Source organism: Grammomys surdaster, unplaced genomic scaffold, assembly GCF_004785775.1.
Source record: "Grammomys surdaster isolate TR1022 unplaced genomic scaffold, NIH_TR_1.0 240, whole genome shotgun sequence".
Lineage (NCBI taxonomy): Eukaryota > Metazoa > Chordata > Mammalia > Rodentia > Muridae > Grammomys > Grammomys surdaster.
The window spans coordinates 1,548,448-1,560,232 of NW_021604685.1; the positions used below are offsets into that span (position 1 = coordinate 1,548,448).

The 11,785-nt window shown below is 42.2% G+C and overlaps 1 protein-coding gene across 1 annotated transcript; it reads left to right on the forward strand.

Annotated features, from left to right (window-relative positions):
- Nucleotides 1–1,034: 1,034 nt before the first annotated feature.
- Nucleotides 1,035–6,832, forward strand: LOC114626822 (probable G-protein coupled receptor 83). The gene is made up of 5 exons (XM_028774342.1): nucleotides 1,035–1,987; nucleotides 2,611–2,736; nucleotides 3,784–3,917; nucleotides 4,296–4,981; nucleotides 5,606–6,832. The coding sequence occupies exons 1-4, from the start codon at nucleotides 1,529–1,531 to the stop codon at nucleotides 4,942–4,944; spliced, it is 1,368 nt and encodes a 455-aa protein (XP_028630175.1). The 5' UTR covers nucleotides 1,035–1,528; the 3' UTR covers nucleotides 4,945–4,981; nucleotides 5,606–6,832.
- Nucleotides 6,833–11,785: the final 4,953 nt, after the last annotated feature.

Sequence of the window (11,785 nt, forward strand, 5' to 3'; positions counted from 1 at the left end):
GAGTGCTTGCTGCATAGCTGAGGTCTCTGAATGCCCTTTCTCATTTTTAGTTCTGATGCTTCAATCATTTTGCCTCTGACCTTCTATAACCTATATATCCTTGTTTCTCTATGGCAGATGATACGTAAATGACAGACTATGGGTCTCCTCTATCTTTCTAGGTCCGCAGGTTAGTGCTTTTGGTTGTGACTCTATACCTCTGAAATGGAAATGTAGCTAAAAATTTCCAAGGGAAAGGTTAGTCTGGGACCACCAGTCCTAGAGTGTTTTCACTTCAACCCTCAATGATTGAGATACATTTCCCTTTCCCTACTGCTTTAGATTTTAGCAGCATTGATATGCAGAGCTTCCCAAATCCTAAATCTTCCCGAGGGACTCACCCTTTAGACAGTTGACTAATGTGACACAGTCTAGTTTCCAAAAGTGTTACTTCCTGGGTGTCAAAAGAGTGTCCTGTTTCCAGAGGCCAGAAGCAGAGTTCCCTGGTCGGTGGCATGCAGTTCTGAGGCCAGAAAAAGCAGAACATACTGTTGAGCTCACTCCCAGGTGACCCTTTCTTGCTTCTCATCAGCTAAACTTCCCTCCTGTTTCTCCAGCTGCACCCTGCCTTGTTCTCTCTGTGAAACCCTCACATCTGTGCAGGTCTTTCATATCGACCACTCTTCCCAGGCAGCTGACTGGCTTTCTGGTCCAGATGCGACTGCAGTCTCCACAGCCTCCATTCAGTACCTGTGTCACAGCTAGCCGGTGCCTAGGGCGATGATGCAGAAAAGAAACAGAAAGCAAGGGAAAGAGGAGATGCTGGATTCAAATTATACGCAGGGTGATGTTAAAAGAAGAACCCATAAACAGTTACCCCAGGCTTCCAACTGCAGGATTAGAAAAAGGAGAGCCAAAGGAGAGCAGGGAAAGGAGGGGCTTGAGACAGGAGCGACAAAGACTTTGTCAGCCTCTCAGACTCCCCAGCCCAGAAGGACAGGGCGGGGGTTGAGTCGAGGCTCCCCATTGGCTCCAGCGCGGGCCCCTGGACTTTCTATAAAGGGCAGCTGCAGAAAGCCTGCTCTGCACGGGCTTGGAGCTGGAGTGGCAGTGCCTGACTCCGCCCTGCCCACAGCGCCAGCCAGCCTTGGACAGAAAGACTTACAGACTGATGACTGACTGAAGGCAACAGAAATTTGGTCGGAACACTCACTGGCAGCATGGAGGAGGATCTGTGCTTGAGCGAAGCCTGACGCCATCTCCAGTTTGGAGCAGGTGCTGTGGGCACTCTCCAGGAAGAGCATTTGCAGACAGCCTGCCCTGTGCTCAGCTGCTCAGCTCTGCGCACTTGCCCACCCTGAGCAGGTCCAGTCTTTTTTGCTGGTTCCTGGTATTTCTTCCCTCTCCCTGATCCAGACACTTCAGCTCAGAGCTACAGGGCACTAAATAGATTGCTTGGCTGTCTGTCCACGGCCTTAACTTGCCCTCTTTTTTGAGAGCCTCCTGAGTGAGTAGCTTAAGGTCCTTAGGGTCCACTAAAGGCACTGGGATGGATGCTCCAACCACAGATGTGCCCCCAGAGGCTTTCCAGAGCCCTGGCACCATGGACTATGGGGACGAGCTGACCCCAGAGGCTCTGAGTGTACCTAGTGGTTTTGATGACTTGATCACCTCTACCACCTCCCAGGTGCTTCAGGCCGCATCCAATGCTGGCCGAAATGGCATGTTGTCCAAGATGGATAAGTTCGGAGACCACATGCCAAACACGGGAGACCTGGCTGACACATCAGGTCCCCTAGATTTGGAAATTGTATCTGAGAATGAGCAGGTGCAATTCTGGTTAGTGGTAGGGTATACCATAGTGGTCTTTGCTGCCATCATAGGCAACTGGGTCTTAAACCACATAATTATGAAGTATAAGAGGGTACACACTGCCACCGGCCTCTTCGTTGTCAACATTTCTGTGACCAACATGATGCTTGCTCTTCTCAGCTCTCCCTTCACTATGGTAAGCTGGGGTACTGAGGAGGGTAGCCTGGGAAGCAGGGCAAGAGCTAAAGTTAAACTTGGTACTTGAAACAGTGAGTTTTGTGTGGTCGGAGGGAGGGAGAGGGTTAGAAAGGATTAGTTGGGTTTGGAGAACATTTTCATAGGAAATAAGGCAGAAGCTGAGAAATATTGAAAAGAGCTTGGAAATGTGTTAGGAAGATTGGCAGGATAGTTGTTGCGTCGTTGAATTAATCTCTTGTCATGGCAGAGAGGGAAAGAGTATTGGGCTGCCCAGGGAGGCAGTGGGACCTGTTGCTAGTGAGCTTTAGGATAATGGCTGAATCCAAGTTTTATCATAAAGATTAACTCTGTTTTTCCACCTTTCAAATGCTGTGTATGAACTTGAAGTTAGTTAACAGGTTTTGCAATTTAGGGTTCTTCCATGTCTTCAAGCCAGTATGTTGTGTGGAGGAAAATATGATGAACATGAGCACTGGAGTATATAAGTATTTCTTTGCATACTGATAGAATGATACCAGCAGTTTGGTGAAGCAAGGAGACCTTTATTTGTATTTTGGGGCTTTTGACAGGGATGGGTACAGGGCTGAGTTCCTGTGCATCATCAACCCTTTTCTCCTACAGGTGCGCTATCTGTGTAATTCCTTGGTGTTTGGGAAGATGACATGTCACCTCAGTCGCTTTGCCCAGTACTCATGTGCCTATGTAACTGTGATGAGCATGGCAGCTATTTCCCTGGATCGACATCGGGTATGTGCTTCCTAGATCTTGGAAAAGATAAAGCCTTCTTTTAGGTGTATGGAGAGAAGCAATGTTACAAATAATCTACAAACTTTCCCAAGTTCCTAGCTCTACATATGTAAATGTTTTTGTGTAATTTGGAGAGATTGAAAAATGGTGAAATAAAGAACGTCATCAAATCAAATGTAATAAAAAATACTACCATCTTTTCTCTGATGCCATGGGAACAGAAATGTGCCAATAAACACATGATACATGTTCTTCTTTGGAAAACATTTCCTGTTTGCTGCATTGCAGGACTGGCTAAAGGAAGGAAGAAGGCAGGGATAGGTGAATGTGGATGTAGTTTTAGGTCTGACTGGGGGCTTCATATGGAAGGGGGTGGAGTTTGTGAGGAAGGACAGAGGAATTGAGTGGGGGGGGGATGAAGAGACTTGAGATATAAGGAGCTAGGAGAATTAAAAGGGAATGAGACAAGCGGTGAGAAGCAGGAGGTATTACATAGTTAATAATTCAGAAACTAGATAGAAAATGAGTAGTCTGGGAAGACCAAAGAATTGAAGGGTATGTGGTTAGATCCAGATAAGGATACAAAAAAAAAAGACACATAAGGGAACAAACATAGAGTTAAGGAAAGAGGAAGGAAAGCGTTGCTATGAAGAAAACAGAGATGGGAGGGGGTGGGAGATGAGAGAGGCTATGGAGCAAGCTAGGTAGAAGAGTAGATGAAGGAATATGTGGGGTACTTTCCCACCCATTAGAAGATAAAGAAAATTAAGTCAGTCTGGTGGACATTTGTCTCCTTTCTCCATAGAACTGCAGAGAAACAGGAGCTATGAAGTCACTCCACTTGAATTTCTGAATTGTTCAAATGTAGCAGTGCTATATTTTCATGAAGCAAAAATGCCACATATATGTCCAATAAACTACTCTACAGAGCACATTATTACCCACATACCAAGTCTTTGTACCCTTTTTTTTATTATCGGAATAGCAGTTTATAGATGTGTGATTTAATTTGAATTGTTTAGTTAGGCAGGATCCTTTTCTTTTCAGGTGATGTTATATCCCTTGAAGGCCCGGATTACTCCCATGCAAGGCAATGTTTGCATCATCATCATCTGGATTGTGAGCACTTGTGCTGCTTTGCCACATGCTGTTTACCAGAAGCTTTACCAAGTGGAATTTGGGTAAGACGAACATAGGGTAAGATGATTGCTGTTATTCTAGCAACCCAAGGCCTTGGACGTCACAAGGAATGATTTAGAAATTAGGGGGCTAGAATAAGCATATTTCAAAACATATGTAGAAAAATAAATTTCTCTAAACAGTAATTTGTCATTATTTCCTTAAAACCCTCATGGCAGTGGGTTACAATTTCCATCTTTGGGGCTATGGTTTTCCTATAGGATCAGTTGAATCTCAGTCCTTCTGGTTTTATGCTCAATATACATACAACACAAAGAGTAAACATATCTCACCCTTAAGATCTAATTGCCATACAGTTTTTGTGAGCCTTAAGGAAAAGACTAAATCATTGGTTTTGGTTTTTCTCTCTCATAACCTAGCAACACAACAGAGGAATCTGCCTGCCTCCCAAGTTTCCCATATACTTCTAAATCCACATGGAAATACCTTGACCTGGGCACCTTTCTGCTGTTTTTCATTTTGCCTTTGCTGGTGCTGGTGGCTGTCTATGGTCATGTGGCCAAAAAGCTGTGGATCCATGATGCTGTTGATGACATCAATATCCACACTTACATCTGCCAGCGTGGGAAGAAGAAGCAGACCCTAAAGATGCTGATGACAGTGGTGCTTCTGTATACAATTAGCTGGCTCCCCCTCAATGTCTACCTGGTGCTCCTGTCCAGTGAATCCATCTCAAGCCACAATGGTCTCTATTTTTTCCTCCACTGGCTAGCAATTAGTAGCTCCTGCTACAACCCCTACATTTATTGCTGGCTCAGTGATAGTTTCCGTATTGAAGTTCAGAAAGTCATCATGGAAATACAGAAGATGCTACTAGATAAAATCAGCCGCCTCAGGGGAGAGCATCGCCGACTGAGCTCTGGATCTCATACCCAAACCCCTGCCAGTGTGGATTCCAATCCAGGAGTGCCCAAATTCCCACGATTCAAAGATTTTGATGAGCTGCCCAGTCCCCCTCCCTCCCCAGCAGTGGAAATCTCCTTTCTTCATGCAGTGCCTAGAGTTTAAGCTGCCCAGACCGCGATTGACTATCAAAATATCTAAGGTATGATAGGATCAAAATAACTAGAATTCATTCATTTCTCATGTGGTTACATAGAAGGAAGGGAATAGTATTGAAGGGGTGAGGGTGATGTCAACTAAGAACTTGCACTTACAGGGTAAGCTCATAGATACCAGTATTTATATTTTATTTAGATATATAAGGACCTGATTTCATTATTATGTTCCTGTGGAAATATTAGGAGACTAAGGTATGATTTCTGAAGTTTCAGTGAATGCTCTGAAAACTCAAATTACCTTGTAAATGCAAGTCTTTAGTTGTATCCTTTTTCTCCTGTGGTAGTGAGGACGGGAAATATTACAGATGCCCAGGAATTGATAATGCAGTGAAATGATTCACCCCCTATAGTCATTATCACCCCAAAGTTATTTCTCCAAGTTGCTGAACAACAATTTAGTGATAGCTTCTCTCTGAGTGCAAGAAAATTCAAAGAGCGCAAGTTCACACTTTAAAATCCCAAACCTCCTCCATGTTTCTGACTCTACATTTAGTTTCATGCAAAATTTGTTAGTTTCGTGTACTCTTTACTTTTGACTTTCTTTTTCTGGGAAAAAATATGTAATGTGCTTAAGCTTACCATTGTTTTAATTATCTCTGTCTCTTTAGCTTATGGACACTTTCAACTCTGCAGAAGAGAGGAGGAGGAAGAAGAAGAAATGATACCTCATCCTGTCACTGCCATTATTCTGGAGATAGTGTTTTAAGGTTCTTGGGACAGCATCCATGGTTGCATGTGTCAAGATGATACCAGGATGAGAATGAACTTGTGGTCCTCCTCAATTTCCTCTCTTCTTCTTTGTCTCTTTCTCAGTATCCTTGGCCTCCCCCTGGTCTCACCCCTTTTCTAGCCTTTGTCCATTTCCTCTTCCTTGCTCCTGTTCTACCTTTTACTCATCCTTCTCCTTTTCACTTCCTTCTCTATTCCCATTTCTTTTTCTCATTATAATCTTTCTTCTTGTTTAAAAAAATTGTAACAGTGACAAGTTATCCAGTCTCTACTGAGATATCTCCTGGTTGGTAAGGTATGGACAAGTGTCTAGGGTCAGGAAATGAGGGAATGAGAGTTAGCTTCCAGCTACTCTGTTTTCACTTGGTAAAAATATGTGGTGGTTTTGGGGGGGTTCAGCACTTCAGATGTTTCTAGTAAATTACCACACTTGCTATAGTGTTGAACTCCTTTTTCCATAAAGGACAAATTGGGGGAAAGACCTAATTCATGTTTAAATAATATTTTCCATTGTCCCTTTTAGGTGTCCTTTTCATTCTTTTAATTTAATCCTGTCATATTATTAATAACTCAATTACAAAACAATGAACTTGTATTACTAAAATATATGAATACATATTTGGAGTAGCTTTAGGCTGTAAACATGACTGAATCTTCTATTTATGACCATTTTAAACTGCCAACCTACCTGTGATCTCCTTTTGGCTTCAGCTGATTTGAGAATTAGTAGTCTTTGTGAGTAGTGAGCTCTGCTTGTGTATCTTTTCAACATGCTATGTAAATACTTCTGACTATCTTAAGGACAGATATGTGTATTTCCTTTTCACTCACCATTTGGAAGAATAGATATTTCCCAGGATAATGGACTGCCTGCTTATGGTTCTGCCTCCCCACATGGAGAAGGCAAAGTCGAATTTTACTGGAGTACCCCAAGTTTTGTAGAAGCATTGTAGGTAGCTCTGATAGCCTTCTTCTCCTGTCTGGACAGGAGACATTTGGGTAAAGGGCTATCATTGTAATACTTTAACCTAATGTTCTATACTCCCTAAGAAAGCACTTCCCCACCCCACCCCTATTCTATATAAAGAATCAAACTTCTTTCATCCACAGTAAGGCTTGGGATCTGGAATGTTCCATGCTTGACAGATAATCCAGCTTCAAAGTTTGCTTCTGACTTGGCTGAGAACGTTACAGTCTCGGAATTCTATACAGCAGTTTTGGTGATGTGTGGATGCTTGAGAAATTGGGCATATGAATAGTTTCAACTTCATGTGGGCCTTTGTTTAGAAATTTTCCAGCAGCAACTGATCTGAATTCAGTACCCAGCCAAGTCTGAGGGTGCTACCATTGTAAGAAGTTTCTGGCTGAAGGGCTCATTTGGTTGGAACATGGTGCTAATGAGCTCTAGATCCTAGGCTCTAACCCATGTGCAGCCATTTAGCTCTGTGGGTTCGGGCAAGGTGCTAAAGAACTGTGGTCACATGGTTTATAATCCCCATGTGTGTCCTTTTACATAGACTGCACCACTCACCCTAGCCAACCCTTTTCTGAACAATGGTTATTAGCCACCTGGAAGGCCCAACAAAACTGTTGCGTAAATATTACTGCAAAATTTGTTTTCACATCTGGAGACAACAGTTTATAGGATAAATCTTACTGGCAGTATCAGGTTATTAGAACAAAGAGAGTATACCAGAAGTGATAGAACAGAGAAATTGCTAGATTCTCCCCTTTTACAAATTCAAATACATTTATTATGTGTTTTAAATATCAAGAAACTGTATCTTGGCACCAGTTAGGATATTTGGAAAAATGCTTTGATGAGACTAAGACCTACATGTAGCCTGTCTGATATCCAACCTTAATGGGACAATATTGGAGTGGGGGAATTTCTCTATTGGCATAGATATCCGGGATGCTGGTAATCATGGTTTAGTCACTGTATATGTGACATATACATTCTTTCTCATGTCTTTTAAGCTGATAGAATCTTTCACTGTAAATTGTGGTGTATCTTATAGGTTAAGGTATCTTTCCACACTGTCACACATAATTCTAGAAGTGCATATATGTACACTAACATAAACATCCAAGTATAACACCAACATACATTCATGATATAACATAGTAGTATACATAATATTTCACAATTTTGTTGTTTCTGAAGACTGTCAACATCTCTAGACTCTGAAGCAGAGTTTCACTAATGGACACAGTATTGTCATCTGTCTCACATAAGGAAAGAAAGGAAGTATACCAGGTACGAACAATATGAGAGTAAAAATGAAGTTGTTTAGTCTGATACTCATTGTTCACAGACTTTTATATGTATATTTCACACTTACTTCCCTTATAATAGTGATAGTAATATCTTGTGTGTGACTATGACTTTGTATTATAATTCTCAAAGTAAGATCTTATGATACTTATCAGCAAGTGTTAATTTTCATGATTTTACGTCATATTGAAAAACTAAAGACTCCTGGGGTGATTATATAAAATTTCAGCTTCAAATATGAACTTGCATTTCAGAGTAAGCCTTATCTGGCTGCTCAAGGAGCACATGGAGAAAACAGTGGAGATTAGCCTCCTGAGATTTTCCTGACATAATATATGCAGGCTCAAGTAAAAGTGTCTGTGCTCAGATTTATGTAAATGAATTTATGTTAATTGGATTAGTTGAAACGTAGCATCTGGAATGAATTCCCCGTTCTTTTGTGATGAGACCTCCTGCAAGTAAAGTTTGCCAGCTTATTTTTATAGAAAGATCTTAGAAGGTACCTAATAGATACTGTGCCTCATGGCCTTTGATTTATAGAAATTTTCAGTCAATGGTGGGAAGTCTGCATTAAGAGTTGGGAAGGTGAATTCTGTATTCGTAATTTTAGACAAGAGGCTGTCAATGCTTTTGTATCTGCAACTTAGTGCAGAGGAAAAGTCTGTGTAAAAATATCCCAGAATAAAAATATTTAACTATAAAAAAGTAGAAAAAAATAAGGTCTTTAAACTTAGAATCTGTATGGTAGTTAGTGAAATTTCACTCATCACTTGCTTGAGGTGTCCCCCTCCCTTACGAAATGGAACTGAATATGGTGATACCTTAATGCCATCAGCTTTTCAGTGTTTCTCACAGCTCTGTGAATGGATGGAAATTATCCCAAACACCTGTACATAGGCATATCATATACTTGCTGCTGATTCAAACCTAACAGTGATACAGACTGTGTGGAACTGATGCCTTTTGGGACAAAGACTGTAACCCTGTCAAATACTACTCAAATGACAGAGGAAATAAGGTTTCCTGAAGTGATGTTGATGAATTACATCTTGACAAGAAGAATGAAAGAAGACTTGCCATGCTACAACAGGAGAACGAACATTATTCCTACTAATGTGCTTGTTACTTATCTACTTGTTGCTGTTGCTTTAAATATTATCTACTAGTGTTATTTCTCTCTACTCTAATTTAATGTTTAGCTATGTATTCTCTACTGAAGAGAGGAGGGGCCAAAGGTAAAGGGGTATTGTGGCGTCAGGGGTATGGAAATAGTAGTAGATTAGGACATATATATTTAGATAAACATATACTAAATAAAACTATTTGTTCAAAGCACTCCTGATCTCTTCTTGTAGATCTAATAGGAAAGAGGCAAAAGATGGGGGCTGGCAGTCGGGTTGGTGGAATTTGTGGTGCATAGTGGCTCATTTGATAAAATCAGCATTTAAACTTCTATGTGAGTAACATGTGGGCATTAAAGTATAAATGGATGGGGTGAAGATATAACATAAAAGCAAATCCTTTTTCTTTTTTTATGGAAAAGTTTCAGGGTGAGCAAAGGAGACAATTTTTCCTTGGGGAAAATGTACAAAAAAGACTTGAAGTTCAGGTTTTGGAACCAGAAAAGTGTAGCTGGCATGTTAGTAGGTAGGAATGAGTAGAGGAAAAGAGTCCAAGAGTGGATATGTTAAGGCTAGAATATCCCAAACATGGAAGATGCCTCACTTGTTAAAGCCAAATCCAGAACTTGAAAAGTTCATTATTCCTCTAAGTCAGCTGTTCTCAACCTGTGAGTCACTTCTCAGATATCTTGCCTTTCAGAATGGGAAATGGGGAACTGGGGATAGCCACCAGGAAGTCTCAGATGCCAGGAAAGCAAGAGGCTCCCAGGACCCAACAGGGATGACATTAGCTGAAATACCCAACAGAGGGGAGAGAGAACCTGTAGAGACCATATCCAGAGGTTAGGCAAGGCCACCAGTTGGGGGATGGGGCCACCCACTCATCTACAAATATTTAACCTAGAATAGCTCCTGTCTAAAGGAAATATGGAGACAAAGTGTAGTGCAGAGACTGAAGGAAAGGCCATCCAGAGACTGCCACATCTGGGGATCTATCCCATATACAGACATTAAACCCAGACACTATTGCAGATGCTAAGAAGTGTTTGCTGACAGGAGCCTGTATAGCTGTCTCCTGAGAGGCTTTGCCAGAGCCTGACAAATACAGAGGCTAATGCTCACAGCCAACCATTGAACTGAACATGGGGACCCCAATGGAGGAGTTAGAGAAAGGACTGAAGGAGCTGAAGGGGTTTTGCAACCCCATAGGAAGAACAGCAATATCAACCAACCAGACCTCCCCGCTCAGAGCTCCCAGGGACTAAATCTCCAACCAGAGGGTACACATGGATGGACCCATGGCTCCAGGTGCATATGTAGCACAGGATGGCATTGTCTGGCATCAATGGGAAGAGAGGTCCTTGGTCCTGTGAAGGCTTGATGTCTCAGTGTAGGGGAATGCCAGGGCCGTTAGTTGGGAGTGGGTGGATGGGTGGGTGGGTGGGTAGGTGGTGGAGCACCCTAATAGAAGCAGAGGGAGTTGGATGGGATAGGGGGGTTCTGGAGGGGAAACCCAAAAAGGGGATAAGATTTGAAATGTAAATGCATAAAACATCCAATAAAAGAAGATTCCTAACAGTATAGAAATTACAGTTGTGAAGCAGCAACAAAAATAATTTTATGGTTGGTGGGGAGGGGTCACCACAACATGAAGTATTTTATGAAAGAAAGAGTTGCAGACCTAGGAAGTTGGAAAACCACTGTTCTAAGTATATTCTGTTTAAGGTGTCCCTGAAAATTATCACACTGGCCCTTAGAGATGGTCATCTGAAAAACACTTCTTAGTCTTCCCCATTAATTTATTGATTTATTCATTTTGTGTCCTGATCTCTGCCCCTCCTCCTGCTACCCCCTTAAACAGTTCCTCCCTCCACACACCCTCTTCTTCTCTGAGAGGGTGACCATCCTGAATATCCCCCCACCCTTACTCTGGTACATCAAATCTCTGAGGGTTAGGCACATCCTCTTCCATGGAGGCCAGACAAGGCAGCCCAGTTAGGGGAATGGATTCTACAGACAGGCAATAGCTTTAGGGACAGCCCCTGATCCAGTTGTTTTGGAATCCACATGAATACTGAGCAGCACATCTGCTACATATGCATATGGAGGCCTTGGTCTAGCCTGTGTATGCTCTTTGGTTAGTTGTTCAATCTCTGAGAGTCCATAAGGGACCAAGTAGCTTGACTCTGTTGGGATGGAGTTCCTATCCCCTTAGGGGTTCTCAATCCTTCCCCCAACTCTTCCGTAAGAGTCCCCAAGCTCTGTCCAATGTTTAGCTGTGAGTCTCTGTTTCAGTCAGCTGCTGGGTGGAGCTTCTCAGAGGACAATTATGCTAGGCTCCTTCCTGTCTGCAAGCTTAACAGAGTATCATTAATAGTGTCAGGGATCAGTGCTTACCCATGAGATGTATCTCAAGTTGGGCAGGTTGTTTGTTAGCCGTTCCATTGATCTATTCCATTTTTGACCCTGCATTTCTTTTAAATAGGACAAATTTTGGGTTGAAATTTTTGTGGGTGTATTGGTGTCTTTATCCTTCCACTGTGGGGCAGTGGGGGAGTCCTGCCTGGCTATAGGAGGTGGCCTCTTCAGGTGTCATATCTCTCTCTACTGCTTAGCGTCTCAACTTAGGTCACCTACTTTGACTCCTGGAAGACTTCCCA

Excerpts from the sequence above, each read along its gene's own strand:
- LOC114626822 (XM_028774342.1), top strand. The coding sequence starts at position 1,529 with ATGGATGCTCCAACCACAGATGTGCCCCCAGAGGCTTTCCAGAGCCCT. Across the intron at positions 2,737-3,783 it reads TTTCCCTGGATCGACATCGG|GTGATGTTATATCCCTTGAA; the intron begins GTATGTGCTTCC and ends TTTTCTTTTCAG. Across the intron at positions 3,918-4,295 it reads CTTTACCAAGTGGAATTTGG|CAACACAACAGAGGAATCTG; the intron begins GTAAGACGAACA and ends CTCATAACCTAG.